Genomic DNA, 16,714 nt, shown 5'->3' on the forward strand with positions numbered 1-16,714 from the left:
TGTTCCTTAGGCAACCTTGGTAACTTATATACCGTTCACAGAATATTCTTCATAATGGTAAAAACCCAGAAAATATATAAATGTTCATCTATGGATATTTATCACATAAAGAAATTAAAACAGAAAAGTTTATAATATTTATTCATTAAAAAAAAATAATAAACCCACTCATTACATGCTAAAATAACATTTTTAATGAAAATAACTTTTTCTAAAAAATATTGTTAGAAAAGTGGCACTGCTTTACATTTTTGCAAATCTCTATTTAGCATAGAAAAATAGAAGACAGCTAGAGTCTCCTCATATTTGCTTCTGCATTCAATTTGGAGTGATGTTTCATGTCATAAAACCTCTGGGAGACAGTAAGAGTGAAAAAGAGCACGTAACATCTTAGCATTCTTATGAAAATAGATTTAACTTCATAAACCACATTTCACCTGCTATTCCACACTTTTGCAATTACAATGAACAAACTATAGTGGCATGCAACAACATACTGTTGTATGAAAGAAGACACACATAGTATTTCAAATACATAAAGTTCAAACATAACTAAAACCAAAGCAAATAATGTAAAACTACATTATTTACTAATTGTAAAATGAAAAGAAAAGCAAAGACACGGTCACTATCAACACTGGCAGAGTGGTTACCTGATCAGGGAGAGGAGGAGCTATCACAGGCAGGGCAAAGACCACAGGAAGAAAAGCCGCTTGGGGGTAGGGGGCACAGTAAGGCCCTATTTCAGTGGCTGACAAGTTTTTTCTGTAAAGGGCTAGTGATATTTACTTTGTGGACCATACTGTCTCTGATGCAACTACTCAACTCTGACCATGGAGTGGGGGTAGGGGAGCAGAAATCACTGTGTTCCAATGAAACTTTATTTAAAAAACAAAGTGGAAGGCTGGATTTGGCCCAGAGGGCCAGCAAGCTACAGCTTGCTGGTATGTTTTATTTCTTGATCTGGGTAATGGTTACACGAGTCTTTAAAATTACCCATGAAACTCTTCCTTTATGGTTTAAGTACTTTCCCAGTAGTTGCATTTTACAATTAAGATATGTAAAAATAAAAAGTCTTAGTACATTAAAGAAATTGAACCACAGTTAAAAGGCCCACAAGAGATAATATCAGGCCCAAATAATTCTACAGGACGTTCTAACCAATTTTCAAGGAACATTAATTCAAATCATTTTATAATATTAAAAAATAAACTGACACCTTGATGTGAAAACTAGAAAAAGACAGCAAGAGAAAAATTATAAGACAATCTCACTCATGTACACACATCAGAATATACTAAACAACACATGAGCAAGTTGGAACCAGTTGTGCCACAAGATAAGATACTTAACTTCATTGGGAATAGAGGCAATTAAGACCACAATGTCTTATTTCAACTAAAATGATAGAAATTAAGAAGTTTGATAGTAGCAAGGGATAGAGAGAATATGATCAACAGAATTAACTATACATATATGCTGGTAGGAGTGTAAACAGATACAAACACATGGGGAAAAAAGTTATTTTATCCTGCTTGAGTAAAAAGAAAAGTTAAGCTCCCAAAACTACATATAACAGTATGTAATTTTTATATAGTTCATAAAGAGGGAGAACTAATTAATATTGTTTGGGGAATCATGTCTATATGATAAAGCTACTTTTTAAAAAAACCCAAGAGAATGACAAACAAAAATTTAGGACACTGCTTAGTAACCTTTGGGAGGCAGGCTGTGGGATGGCAGAGCATAAGGGTATGTAAGTAGATTGAACATACTGGCAATGTTCTTGAGTTGAGTCATTGGTTCACGGGTATTCATTAGAAAAAAAATGTATAACTTACATGTTTGCTATATTCATTTTTCTGAATTTACTGTAAATTTAAGTAGATAATTAAAAGTAGACTTAATAAAGGAATACAAGATTCTTTACTTATAAATCACTTGGGAAGAAAACCATAAAATTTAAGTTCCTTCACAGCTAATAAGCTATTGGTAAAATCTGCCTGCTCCCAAAATAAGCTTGGCCTGTTGTTGGCACAAGACCTCAGTGAAGGAGTTTTACCACATGAAATGAGCAGAGGATTTAGACTAGAATAGTTGGCTCTGCATTAATGAGTTACCTAAAGCTTCTTTTCTGTTAAACAGGCATGCTAATAACTGCTCTTATCTCATAGTGCTAATGTGAGGATCAAAGGATAGCATGTCTGTAAAAGCATTTTATAAACAAAGGGTTTTACAAAAGGCAGTTAGCTTGTGAAAGCTGAAGGTTAAGGGGCTGTGAGGCTACAGCTGTTTCCTACCAAGGCATCTGAACCCAGAGGCAGTAGCACTGAAGGGGATCTACGCACCTTGATGAGCTGATTGTTCTTCACATAGTGCAGAGTGTTTGACCGGTTACCTCCAGCAACCACAGGTGGGTAAGCTAAGATGTCTGCACCACGGGCCCGGCACTCAAACTCAAACTGAAAAACAGCAGCAAAGCCTGACAATACAGCACTGAAGAAAGGACTTCCTTAAGGCTGCCCTAGCCTAGTCTCTCTTCAACAGCCCATACCTCCAGTCAAGTACTTGAAGTCAATACCGGAAAACGATCCATCACATCTTTTTAACCAAAGTTTTATGCTATAATTTCAGTCCATTTCTTTTATTCTCACCCCAATACTGTTATTCAACGCTATTACTAAATCTGTTCTTTTCTTCCAAGTGCTCTAACTTTCCTATGATTTTCAAACAGTTAAGTCCTGACGACAGCACAGAAAACTTATGATCAGGCTGAGTACAAGAGCTACAGTCTATAGACACTTTACATGTTACTTTTTTTCTTATTTAGGTAAACACTGGAATACAACTTGCATTTTTAACAAGAGCTCTAAATTTCCAATTTCAACCTTCCAAATAACTACCAACCTACATGCTCTGGAAATTTGAAAAAGGATGCTAGGCAAATGGTAAATTCTAATTTCGTTATGTCCTAGGACAAAGCTGGAGGCTGTTTCGTATCTGCTACTATCCACAGAACTGCCTCGGATTCTCTGCCTTTACATTTACCTAAATACTATGATTCTTCTTAACTCCCACTTGTGAAAGTCCTTCCTTCTTTATTTGTTCTTTTCAATTTTCTCCATTTAATTGTGGAAGAAAGTAAAAGTAGCTCAATCGTGTTCTACTCTTTGTGATCCCATGGAATAGTTCATGGAATTCTCCAGGCCAGAATACTGGAGTAGGTAGCTGTTTCCTCCTCCAGGGGATCTTCCCAACCCAGGGATCAAACCCAGGTCTCCCTCATTGCAGGTGGATTGCTTCCCAGCTGAGCCACCAGGGAAGCCCAAGAATCCTGGAGTGGGCAGTCTACCTCTTTTCCAGCAGATCTTCCTGACCCAGGAATTGAACCTGGGTCTCCTGCATTGCAGGCGGATTCTTTACCACCTGAGCTCCCAGGGTAGCTCTACATACTTCAGACTCATCTAATAAATTACCAGTGACATTTAAGAACCAAATCCAACTGGGTGCCATATGCAAATCAAGGAAGTACACTTGCCTCTGACAAAACTTTGCCAGGCATTTAAAGCTCACCTTAGCATAAAGAAAGCCTTCTTCCACAGGGGCTTTACTGGCAAACATGGTCTCTATAAAAGCCTGCAAAGAGAATGAAGGAAGAAAAGAACATAGTCCCATTTTAACTACGTTGCTTAGCCAAACATTCAAAATACTGGAGCTCAAATGAAAAACACGGTTCTCCCCAACTTTGTTGACCTGAAGTTATGGCTTTGTGAGCGTAATAATACAGCTTTCCAATAGTTGGAATAGTTGGCTGATGACAGACTTAGTGGAAGGGCATTCAACCTTCCCACTTAGAATATACACTGTATGCTAGAATAAGTGGCAAGGAAACACAGTTGGCATTTATCTTTCAAAATGCTTCTACAGCCTTAGAATATAGGCAATTATGGATTGACTGGTAGAGCCTACAGCAGGGTTCCCCAACCTTGGCACTATCAACATTTTGGGCCAGGTTATTCTTTGGGGGCTATCCTGTTCAATGCAGGATGACAGTAGCATTCCCTGTGATAATTAGATGTTGCCAAATGTCCCCTCAGTTCAGTTCAGTTTAGTCGCTCAGCCGTGTCCGACTCTTTGCGACCCCATGAATTGCAGCACGCCAGGCCTCCCTGTCTATCACCATCTCCTGGAGTTCACTCAGACTCACGTCCATCGAGTCCGTGATGCCATCCAGCCATCTCATCCTCGGTCGTCCCCTTCTCCTCCTGCCCCCAATTCCCTCCCAGCATCAGAGTCTTTTCCAATGAGTCAACTCTTCACACGAGGTGGCCAAAGTACTGGAGTCTCAGCTTTAGCATCATTCCTTCCAAAGAAATTCCAGGGTTGATCTCCTTCAGAATGGACTGGTTGGATCTCCTTGCAGTCCAAGGGACCCTCAAGAGTCTTCTCCAACACCACAGTTCAAAAGCATCAATTCTTCAGCGCTCAGCCTTCTTCACAGTCCAACTCTCACATCCATACATGACCACTGGAAAAACCATAGCCTTGACTAGACGGACCTTAGTCGGCAAAGTAATGTCTCTGCTTTTGAATATACTATCTAGGTTGGTCATAACTTTTCTTCCAAGGAGTAAGCGTCTTTTAATTTCATGGCTGCAGTCACCATCTGCAGTGATTTTGGAGCCCCCAAAAATAAAGTCTGACACTGTTTCCACTGTTTCCCCATCTATTTCCCATGAAGTGATGGGACCGGATACCATGATCTTCGTTTTCTGAATGTTGAACTTTAAGCCAACTTTTTCACTCTCCTCTTTCACTTTCATCAAGAGGCTTTCTAGCTCCTCTTCACTTTCTGCCATAAGGGTGGTGTCATCTGCATATCTGAGGTTATTGATATTTCTCCCGGCAACCTTGATTCCAGCTTGTGCTTCTTCCAGTCCAGCGTTTCTCATGATGTACTCTGCATATAAGTTAAATAAGCAGGGTGACAATATACAGCCTTGACGTACTCCTTTTCCTATTTGGAACCAGTCTGTTGTTCCATGTCCAGTTCTAACTGTTGCTTCCTGACCTGCATAAAGATTTCTCAAGAGGCAGGTCAGGTGGTCTGGTATTCCCATCTCTTTCAGAATTTTCCACAGTTTATTGTGATCCACACAGTCAAAGGCTTTGGCATAGTCAATAAAGCAGAAATAGATGTTTTTCTGGAACTCTCTTGCTTTTTCCATGATCCAGCGGATGTTGGCAATTTGATCTCTGGTTCCTCTGCCTTTTCTAAAACCAGCTTGAACATCAGGGAGTTCACGGTTCACGTATTGCTGAAGCCTGGCTTGGAGAATTTTGAGCATTACTTTACTAGCATGTGAGATGAGTGCAATTGTGCGGTAGTTTGAGCATTCTTTGGCATTGCCTTTCTTTGGCATTGGAATGAAAACTGACCTTTTCCAGTCCTGTGGCCACTGCTGAGTTTTCCAAATTTGCTGGCATATTGAGTGCAGCCCTTTCACAGCATCATCTTTCAGGATTTGAAACAGCTCAACTGGAATTTCATCACTTCCACTAGCTTTGTTCGTAGTAATGCTTTCTAAGGCCCACTTGACTTCACATTCCAAGATGTCTGGCTCTAGATGAGTGATCACACCATCATGATTATCTGGGTTGTGAAGATCTTTCTTGTACAGTTCTTCTGTGTATTCTTGCCACCTCTTCTTAATATCTTCTGCTTCTGTTAGGTCCAGATCATTTCTGTCCTTTATCGAGCCCATCTTTGCATGAAATGTTCCCGTGGTATCTCTAATTTTCTTAAAGAGATCTCTAGTCTTTCCCATTCTGTTGTTTTCCTCTATTTCTTTGCACTGATCACTGAAGAAGGCTTTCTTATCTCTTCTTGCTATTCTTTGGAACTCTGCATTCAGATGCTTATATCTTTCCTGTTCTCCTTGGCTTTTCGCCTCTCTTCTTTTCACAGCTGTTTGCAAGGCCTCCTCCCTTAGAGAACACAAAACTGCCCCCGGTTGAGAACCACCGGCCTACAATATTAGTAATTTAATTATTGGATTGGCTAATAAGTTCATTCGGGTTTTTCTGTAACATCTTACACAATGTGCCTTTGGTTTTTATTTTGTTTTAGCTCCATTCCCCTCAAATCTCGCTTTTCTTCAACTCTACCATGGATTTATGCTCTCTTGTATTTTATGTATCCATGTAAGCTAATCAAAATCCTTTTTGAAACGAGGTCCAGTGAGGAATTACAGACGCGGATGTTTACAAAGATAGGAAACATGGCACACATGCAGCGCGGCTATCACAGGGGATTCCGGGGTTGGCCAAACAGTTTGTCCAGGATTTTCTGTAAGATTCTTTTTTTTAAACCCTTTTGTTAGTGTAACTATTCTTTTTTCTTTTTTATCATTCTTTTTTTTTTTAATTTTTATTTTTCCTTTATTTTGCTTTATAATACTGTATTGGTTTTGCCATACATTGACATGAATCAGCCACAGGTGTACATGAGTTCCCAATCCTGAACCCCCCTCCCACCTTCCCACCCCTAGTGTAACTATTCTTAAGGAAACTATTTTGTCCAAATATCAAAAGTCTTATAGAAACATTCTAGATTAGAATGTTGGGAACTCTGAAGGAATATAATCACTGATAGCTAGAAGTTGTTTATTAAGAAAAATAAGGGCAAATTCTCTGTTGTCATTACTGAATTGGTAGATTATAAAGGAATTACCAGACTTAATACTTCTAAGACGGCTTCCCTGTGGCTTAGATAGTAAAGAACCCACCTGCAATGTGGGAGACCCAGGTTCGATCCCTGGGTTGGGAAGAGCCCCTGGAGAAGGGAATGGCAACCTACTCCAGTATTCTTGCCTGGAGAATCCCATGGATGGAGGAGCTTGACGGGCTACAGTCCATGGGGTTGCAGAGCTGGACATAACTGAGTGACTGACACTTCCATTTTCTTTTTTCTAAATTTTAGGACAACATTGCCTAGCACTGACCCTGGTCAAGGTCTGAACCATGCTGGTTAATAGTGCTGAGAGGAGTTTCCAAGCAGTGTGTTATCAGCTTATCAGTATTGATAACAGTGAAATTACTGGTTTGCTCTTGGATTCTCTGGGACCTCTGAAGGGCTTTGCTGCTTCATAGCAGGAATATACCAACACAATCAAAACCCTAGGATCCCTAGCTGAGGTTCCTGGGCCTGCCTGGTTCCGAGGTGTTCTACATGTGTATCTGTGGTTCCAGAGCCTCCGAGAAAGTTCATCTTCCCCAGTCCTGACTGAGGAGGACAACAGGAGCCTGTACTCTGGACCTGGCTGATGGGTTATTGTTGTTCAGTGGTTAAGTCGTATCTGACTCTTTGCGACCCCATGGACTGCAGTGTGCCAGGCACACTTCACTAATTTGTCCTTCACTAATCTTCCCGAGTTTGCTCAAATTCATGTCTGTTGAGTTGGTGATGCTATCTAACCATCTCATCCTCTGCTGCCCCCTTCTTCTGTCTTCAATCTTTCCCAGCATCAGAGTCTTTTCCAATGAACTGGCTCTTCATATCAGGTCACCAAAGTACTGGAACTTCAGCTTCAGCATCAATCCTTCCAATGAATAGTCAGGGTTGATTTTCTGAATCAACTGAAAATTTTAACTGGTTTGATCTCCTTGCAGTCTAAGGGACTCAAGAGTCTTCCCAGCACAATCCAAGAGCATCAGTTCTTCAGTGCTCAGCCTTCTTCATGGTCCAACTCTCATATCCGTATGTGTCGGCAAAGTAATGTCTCTGCTTTTTAATACTCTGTCTAGGTTTGTCATAACTTTCCTTCCAAGGAGCAAACGTCTTTTATATTTCATGGCTGCAGTCACCATCTGCAGTGATTTTGGAGCCCAGGAAAATAACATGTCACTGCTTCCACTTTCCTCCCTTGTTTGCTATGAAGTAATGGGACCGGATACTATGGTCTTAGTGTTTGAATGTTGGGTTTCAAGCCAGCCTTTTCACTCATCTTTCACCTTCATCAAGAGGCTCTTTAGTTCCTCTTCACTTTCTGCCATTAGAGTGGTATCATTTGCATATCTGAGGTTATTTCCCCTCGCAATCGTGATTTTAGCTCGAGCTTCATCCAGTCCGGTATTTTGCATGATGTACCCTGCATATAAGTTAAATAAGCCGGATGACAATATGCAGCCCTGATGTGCTCCTTTCCCAACTTTGAACAGTCCACGGTTGCAAGTCTAGTTCTGTTGCTTCTTGACCCACTGTACACTTCTCCTTTAGTAACTCAAGACTTGTAAGCACTGCCACCGTCTTTAACAACTGACCCGTTTAACTGCCATTTGTTAGTATATCTGGCATCTAAATTCATTCATTCATTTTTTTTTTTAAACCCGACATGAAATCCACATTACATAAAATTAACCAATTTAACAGTGAACATCGGGGAATTCTCTGTGCTTCCACCACAGGGGGCATAGGTTTGGTTCCTGGTTGGGGGACTAATAGCCCACAAGCTGCGCCTCGTAGCCAAAAAAAAAAAAAAAAAAAAAAGTGAACACTTCAGTGGTATTTAGTCTATTGACAATGCTAGGCAGCCTCCACCTCTGTCTAGTTTAAAAACATTTTCACCACCCCAAAAGAAACGCCCTACCCAAATAAGCCATTACTTTCCCCATATCACTGTCCCCCTAGCCCCTGGCAAGCATCAATCTGCTTTTGGTTTCTATGGATTTACATATTCTGGCTATTTCACATAAACGGAACTACATAATGTGTGGCCTTTTGTGTCTGGTCTGCTTCACTTAAGATAATGGCTTCAAGGTTCATCAATGTTGTGGAATGTATCAGTATGTCATTCCTTTTTACGGCTGACCAGTATTCCATTGTATGTATAGATATATACACTACATTTTGCTTATCCGTTCATCAACGAATGGTCATAAGAGTTGTTTGCACCTTTTGGCTATTGTCAATAGTGACTCAACTTCGCTCATAGCTCAGTCAGTAAAGATTCTGCCTGAAATGCAAGAGATCTGGGTTCAATCCCTGGGTCAGGAAGACCCTCTGGAGAAGGAGATAACAACCCATTCCAGTATTCTTGCCTGGAGAATCCCACGGACAGAGGAGTCTGGCAGGCTACAGTCCACGGGGTCGCAAGAATTGGACACTACTTAGTGACTAAACCACCACCACCATTGTTTGAGCACTTGTTTTTAATTCTTTTGGGTATATACCTAAGAGAAGAACTGTCAGGTCATATAATAATTGCTTGATTTTTTCAGGAACCCCCAAGTATTTTCCACAGTGACTGAACACTTCTACTGGTAATGTATGAGTAAGTAAGTAAATGTCACTCAGTTGTGCCCAACTCTTTGCAACCCCATGGACTATAGTCTACCAGGTTCCTCCGTCCATGGGATTTTCCAGGCAAGAATACTGGAGTGGGTACCATTTCCTTCTCCAGGAGATTTTCCCAACCCATGGATTGAACCCAGGCCTCCCGCATTGTAGGCAGACACTTTACTGTCTGAGCCACCAGTGTAATGTACAAAGGTCCCAATTTTTCCACATCCTTGCCAATACTTGTTATTTTTTAAGGAAGATTTTTATTTAGTTATGGCTGTGCTGGGTCTTCATTATGCATGCAGGCTTCCTCTAGTTGTGGCCAGTGGGGGCTACTCTCTAGCTGCGGTGCACAGGCTTCTCATGGTGCTGGTTTCTCTTAATGCCCAAGCTCCAGAGCACAGGGCTCAGCAGTGTGGTGCTTAGGCTTAGATGCCCTGAGGAACGTAGGATCTTCCCTGACCCATGGGACTGAACCCATGTCCCCTGCACTGGCTGGTAGATTCTTTACCACTGAGCCACCAGGGAAGCTCAACATTTGTTATTTATTTTTTTAATAAGGCATATTATTAGGTATGAATTGGTATCTGATTTTGATTTGCATTTCCCAAGTGGCTAATGATATTTAAAACATTTTTTCATGTGCTTAGGTCATTTGTATATCTTTGGAGAGATGTCTATTCAAGTTTCACTCACTTTATAATTAGGCTGTCTTTTTTTTTCTGTTGGCCGTGCCAAGAGGCTTACAGGATCTTACTTCCTCGATCAGGGATTGAACCATCACCCTCAGCAGTGACAGTGTGGAGTCCTAACCTCTGAACTATCATGGGCTTTCCTTTTTTGTTTTTGAGTTGCAAGAATTCTTTACATATTCTGAATACTCGACCTTTATCAGATATATGACTTGCAAACATTTTCTCCCATTCTGGAGGTCACCTTTTTACGCTCTTGAAAAATGCCCTTTGAAACACAACTATTTTTAACTTTGATCAAATCCAATTTATTTATTTTTCTTTTGTTATTTTGGTGTCATATTTAATAAATTCAAATTCATAAAGATTCAGCCCTGTATTTTCTTCTAGGAGCTTTATATACTTGTAGCTCTTAAGGTTAGGTGTTTGATCTATTTTGAGTTAATTTTTGTATATGTGTGTGAGGTATGGGTCCAACATCTTTATTGCACATGTGGACACCCAATTGTTCCAGCATACCTGAATTATTCTTAAAATACATGGTTAAGGAATTATTTTGAAAGAAAAAGGATGATTCTGATAAGAGGGATGAAAATAAAACTCTTGAGCTTGGGTGACTGCCAAACCACTGCTGGTCTGAAGTAGTACTGGCTTTTAAATCAGTGGTATCTGAAAAAGATAAATCTGAACCTTAGCAGCTAGCATAATGGATTGGAAAGGAATCGCAAACTGACGGCAGGTACGGCTTCGGTCTGAGAAAGCTCACACTTCTTCAGACGAGTCTCACTCACTTTGGGCAGCAGGTGGAGCTCTAACCAAAGAAACTTGCACCACTGTTAACTTAATGAACCAGTGAGGCTTCTGAGACACTCTACAACTAAAATAATTCAAGTATGGCAAACTGTCTGATGGAGGACAAAAAAAAAATCAGAGACCCTTATCTCTTAAGGTTTAGTACGCAGAATACTATGTAAAGAACTGTGCAACTAAAAAACAAAAAGATAAATAGTTCTATTAGAAAACAGGCAGAACAGCTGAACGGACAGGTCTCCAAAGATGACATATAAAGGTCCAATAAGCACACAGAAAGATGCTCAATGAGTGATTAGGAAAATGCTAATCAAAACCAAAATGAGATACCATTTCTTTTGTGCGTGTGAAAATTATTTATTTATTTTTGGCTGCTCTAGTCTTTGCTGCGTGTGGACTTCCTCTAGTTACAGCGAGTGGGGGCCACTGTCTAGTTGTGGTGCGAGGGCTACTCATCACAGCGGCTTCTCTTGTTGCAGAGCACTGGCTCTAGGGTGCCCAGGTTTCTGCAGTTGGCGGTGCATGGGCTCAGCAGTTACGGTTCATTGGCTTAGTTGCCTCGGGGCATGTGGGATCTTCTGGGACCAGGGACTGATTGAACCGATGTCCCCCGCATTGCAAGGCAGATTCTTTTTTTTCCATAAGGACGATTCTTAACCACTGGACCAACAAGGAAGCCCAAGACACCATTTCACATCCATTAGGGTGGCTATCAACAAAGCAAACGAACAAAACAAAACCCCCAAACCAAAAAACAAGTGTTGGTGAGGATGCAAAGAAATTGGAACCCTTGTATAATGCCAGCAGAAATGTCAAATGGTGAAGCCACTACAGAAAACAGTTTCAAGGGAGCAATCAACGGGTGACATAAAAGGGAAAACGTAATTTTGTGCCTCAAGAGATGCTTAAAGCAAGACAATACTATTTCTCCTAGCCTTGACTCGGAAGCTCCTTGGGGTGGAGGGCTCTGATGAAATCTCTTTCTCTTTTGAAGAGCCTAAAACAGAGCTACACAATAGCCAACGTAACAAACACACTTCCCAGATTCCCAGAGCGACAGACATTCTCAAAATGGACAAGAGATGAGAGAGCTCTGTGTTCGACTATATGAAACAATACAAATGTAGCTAGTTTTGTTGTTTTTTTTTGTTTCTGATTCTCACGGCATAGAATGGCTCTATTATAGAGGACCTATGTTGGGAAGCAAACTGCGGGAATATTTAACAGGTTGCACTTGAAAAACACTGATTAATAATAGTCTAAATGAACATTATGTAGTCATCAATTGTGATGATGGTTTAAAAGAGGTACCATAATATGATGGTAGAATGTCATCTACTCTATGTAATGAGATCAAAGGTTTATACTTGGTCTCTGTGAGAGCTGTTACAGAGCAGGAATATGCCAATGAGAAATCCCTAGATGAGATTCCTGGGGCTTCCTGGTTCCGAGGCGTTCTATGCATGCATTTGTGGTTCCTGAGCCCCAGAGAAAATGCACCCTGCCCGGTCCTTACTGGGGAAGGACAACAGGAGCCTGCACTCAGCTTCTCTGGACACGGCTGTGAGACAGACATTGGCTGTGATAGCTATTCTCATGTTAATGCTGTCAGTAAACTGTGCCCTTCTCCGTAATAAACTGATTAATTTGTAAGCATGGTCATTTTAGGTCCCATGAATCTACTTTGATAAGCTCTGCTACTATTACTGTAATTATGATAAGGAAAGGAAATAAAATAAATTAACTTATGTTTTTCCAAAGAGAAACAACTAAGATATTGGATAAAAAGACACAAGAAGGATTATCTAATTTGCCTTCCTAAGTACTGCACAAGTCTCTAGACACACTCGGTAAACATCAAAGCAGAAGCTGTATGTCCATGTGCCGTGAGACTACTGCCCTGGGTACACAACCTAAGGGTGCTCACTGAACCCTAAAAGCTGGACTTTTTTAATTTGGGAAGAACTTTTTTGGTAGGAACCCATACCTGTGATGTCAGCTTCCCAGCAACCTGCATCCGTTCAATTTCTGCAGGAGATTTGATCAGCCTGAGGCGCTGTACCAGCTGCTGCACAGCCCGAACCTTGTTCTTGCTCCTGGCTTTGACCTCTGCCAGCTGCTGCATGTAGTCACAGTGGAGTTGTTTGTGAGCAGGCCTCATCCAGTCATACCACAGTGTATGTGTCTCAGCTTAAAACAGATTTAAAATAAGACAGCAACAAGAAATACCACCTGTCATAGACTTGAAGAGTCAAAACTATTTTAAAATGTGTAGTATAAACTCTAAAGGGTTGAACACACTCTCTCAGGACCTAAGTCATTGGGAAGGCCCTTCCTGAAAATGGCAAGATATTCTGAGACTGGATATACGGCTTTTTCTGCCCTCAAACCTCAGTGTTTTTTTTGTAGACAACAGATGAAACTAGAGCTTTACTCAAGCTTTGATTATTTATTAACTGTTTAAGAACAATTCTGACAATTGTTCTCCACACCACAAGTCAGCTAGAGGTACTGTTAAATAACTGAACACAGAAGGGACAGAAAAAGTACTCAGCTCACAACCTCATGGTTAAAAGTGCTCCATCCCTTAGTTTCAAACAGTCTCAGTACTGGTGAGAGGGTGTCTCACAGCCGATAATCCACATTCATCCAGAATACCTGTCCTCTTTCATCTGCCATGTGTTCTCATTACAGATAACCACAGTTCACCTTTTCACTTTGCAGACCCAAGGAAATGGTTGATTTTTGCTTGAGACATAAGATAAGGCACACCATGAAAATTTTTTCCACTTAGACCATGTCTCTACCTGTTTTTTCCCCTTTTTATTTTCTGACAGAAGCCTATGAGTAGCATTCCCAACAATTTAAATCTGAAGATTTCTATGTTTCATACAATGGACTTGGGACAGAAGAGGGGGAAAAGCCCTAAAAATGTTGATTGGGTATGCATTAGTGATACAATCTCCAAAATATTTTTACTTTTTAAAATAAAAACGATTTTAAATATAGACTACATGTAAAACTTTAATCTTACTTTCAACAGAAACTTAGTTGTTGCAATTTTTAAAAAGTAAAACAACCATGACTATTTGCTGTCATTTTATAAAATCATAGGCCAACCTTTTTAGGCTTTTAAAACCTTTTTAGATTTTAAACTTTCAATCCAGGATTGTTGGAAGCAATTTTGAAATCCTCTTTTAATTAGAGAATGACTTCAGAAATGTTTATAAATCTTACAAGAATATCGGACTGAAATTTTACAATCAAATACCTTATTTTGTCTAAAATCAGTATTTTATAACTTGACCATCTTATTTACCAAATTTGGCTCTATGTGACTTTTGGACACTTTAAAAAATAAAATACTTCCTGGAGCTGTAGATGTATAAGAATCACTAAGGATAGTTTATAATGTAGCATACATTCTGAAAAGTTCTAGAAAAGGAATCTCAAAACATTGAGTGATCACAATTCTACCAGAATAAACATAGAGACTTTTTCAAGGGGCATGAACTCAACTGTGTACATGAACCACTGGAGAATCTTGTTAAAATGCAGATTCTGCTAGAAGGTATGAAATGGGGGCCACAGATTTTACACTTCCAGTATCTATTCTGCATTTGTAATTCTATAATGCATCACCAGGTGTTTGTGCTGCTGGTGAATGATAAATCATTCTTTGAGAATACTGCCCGTTTTTGAAGAGTTGGCAAAAGTGGTACGATAAGTAGTAGGCAAGGGTCAACAGACTGGTCAGTAATCTTCAAGAGTGGCCCATGTCCATCCTCCACATTAAAATCCTCTTTCTGGGATTTCACACTAGAACAGACAGTCTCTGAATGAATAATCTAATGAAAATTTAGCAAACGAATAAACGAAATCCTTAAAGTCTTATGGAAAAGCTTTATATTCTTTCACAGTGCCAGGGAAATGTTGCCATGCTAATTGTTTTAGCAAATGAAGAACAAATGGGCAAGAAGGTGTTAGTCCCAACCTGGCCTGTGATCTGACTTCCACTCCCATCTGTTACCTTTCAGCTTTGGTACAAGATGTTGAAATTCCTCCAGTGCATAGGCTTCATCCACTCCAGTCAGAGCTATTGCTCCATCGGTGCCAGATCGAGGGCCATCCCAAAGTTCTCGACTGGGGTCTCTCCGAGGCACAAAAAGCATGGCCTTGTGTGCTGGTAACTGCTCGCCAGGGAGGGTCTGAAGGACCAGAATGCTATCAGGCTCCTGGAATCCACACAGGTACAGGAAATTGTTGTCTTGGTGGAAAGTATAGGGGATGTCGTTGCTCATGTAGTACGTAGGGTTGGAGAGCAGTACCACTGTGTGGTCTGTGCCGCTCTGCTCTTGTGCTTCCTTGTGGATCAGAGACATTAGTTTGTGTCTGCGAAGGGCATATTCCACCTGGGATAGTCCTGGCGTCACCTCCCCTAGAAATGACAGATAACAGTGAAGCTTCTCATTTCTACAGTGGCAGAGTATCGATACTTAAGATAGTTTAATATTAGATGGAGACACTCAAGTTCATTTCTTCAATTTATGCCCAATCTCCTCACAGCACATGGCAAAATTAAGGAGATAACTCAGGTTTCAAATTTCTATTCCACTGCAAAAATTTGGAAGAAATGATAGTTAAATGTGGTCCTGCCTGAAAACTGGGATCACGACCCCTTAAGATCTTTTCCAGCTCTCTGGTTCATTCTTTTACTCATTCGCTCAAATATTTATTAAACATTATTATGCAGAAGGCACTCTCAGGGACACAATCCAAGTTGCCCTTAAGTTTCAATATACAAGGTGAGGAGAAGGATCACATTTTCTGTGTAAGACTTCCCCAAAAGAATGTTAAGTTCTTTGAAGACATTGAATTTTGTCTGTTTGTCCAATGCTATATTCTCAGGGCCCAGAATAACAACTGGAATATAGCAGGCCTTTGAACTCTAGTAATATTATCTACCTCTTGGGGCTGTCATGAGAATCAAATCTGATAAAGTAAGTGGTTCTTAAAGACTTGAAGATGCCCTAGAGAGTGAAAGCTATGGATTTATTCTGTTTACTAAACTCCGTGTAGGCACATACAAACTTTTGAAATATAATTTCAAGAGTCTCAGATTCCTTTAAGCTCACCCAAACAAGCCATTTTAAGAACCTTTGAAGGCTTATGTCTTAGTTCTTAATACTAGTACCTAGAAGACTGCCTGGCTGCTAGCCCAGTGATGCCTGCGTGAATGTTTCACTTCTGAATGGAAATTATGCCTGCTTTCACTTCAGGTTCTCAAACAAAAGAACTACTAAAACAGTTGTTTCCTAAGCCTACACTTAACAATATTAAGAGTAAAACAACATCCAGTGCTTACCGAATGCTTACTATGCGTCTGTACTATTCTAAATTATTTACATGTATCAACTTATTTGGGCTTCCCTCGTGGTTCAGTGGTAAAGAATCCATCTGATAATGCAGGAGATGCGGCTTTAATCCCTGGGGTGGGAAGATCCCTTGGAAAAGGAAATGGCAAGCCACTTCAGTATTCTTGCCTGGAAAATCCCATGGACAGAGGAACCTGGTGGGCTACAGTTCAATGGGGTCACAAAGAGTTGGACACGACTTAGTAACTGAACAACAACAATCAACTTATTTAATCTTCACAATGACTCTGTGATGTGGGAAACGAATTATTATTCCCTGTGGTAGCCAGTTTCCATATGCAAGTATGAGAAAATGGCCATGAAACACTGCTGTATAGAAGTTAAATATCAAGATGAACAATATGTTCCCATTATTTAAAAAAAAATTTAAAGGAGAAAAAAAAGAATTTATAAAAATTTGGAAAAGAATCACAATTTTTATAGTGGTAACCTACGGC

The 16,714-nt window shown here is 40.2% G+C and overlaps 1 protein-coding gene across 4 annotated transcripts in view; it reads right to left on the reverse strand.

Moving 5' to 3' along the window:
- XPNPEP3 (X-prolyl aminopeptidase 3) overlaps positions 1-16,714 on the reverse strand; it is a 45,977-nt gene that overhangs the window by 13,005 nt on the left and 16,258 nt on the right. For 3 of the 4 annotated variants that reach the window (XM_040233227.1, XM_040233228.1, XM_040233229.1), the window contains 4 exons: positions 14,873-15,280; positions 12,830-13,032; positions 3,574-3,636; positions 2,349-2,462 (listed from right to left, as the gene is read on the reverse strand). In XM_040233227.1, coding sequence (XP_040089161.1) covers positions 2,349-2,462; positions 3,574-3,636; positions 12,830-13,032; positions 14,873-15,280 — 788 coding nt within the window. Of the gene's footprint in view, positions 1-2,348; positions 2,463-3,573; positions 3,637-12,829; positions 13,033-14,872; positions 15,281-16,207; positions 16,319-16,714 lie in introns of those variants that run through there. The other variant, XM_040233230.1, reaches the window with a different exon arrangement.

Source organism: Oryx dammah, unplaced genomic scaffold, assembly GCF_014754425.2.
Source record: "Oryx dammah isolate SB20612 unplaced genomic scaffold, SCBI_Odam_1.1 HiC_scaffold_29, whole genome shotgun sequence".
Taxonomy (NCBI): domain Eukaryota; kingdom Metazoa; phylum Chordata; class Mammalia; order Artiodactyla; family Bovidae; genus Oryx; species Oryx dammah.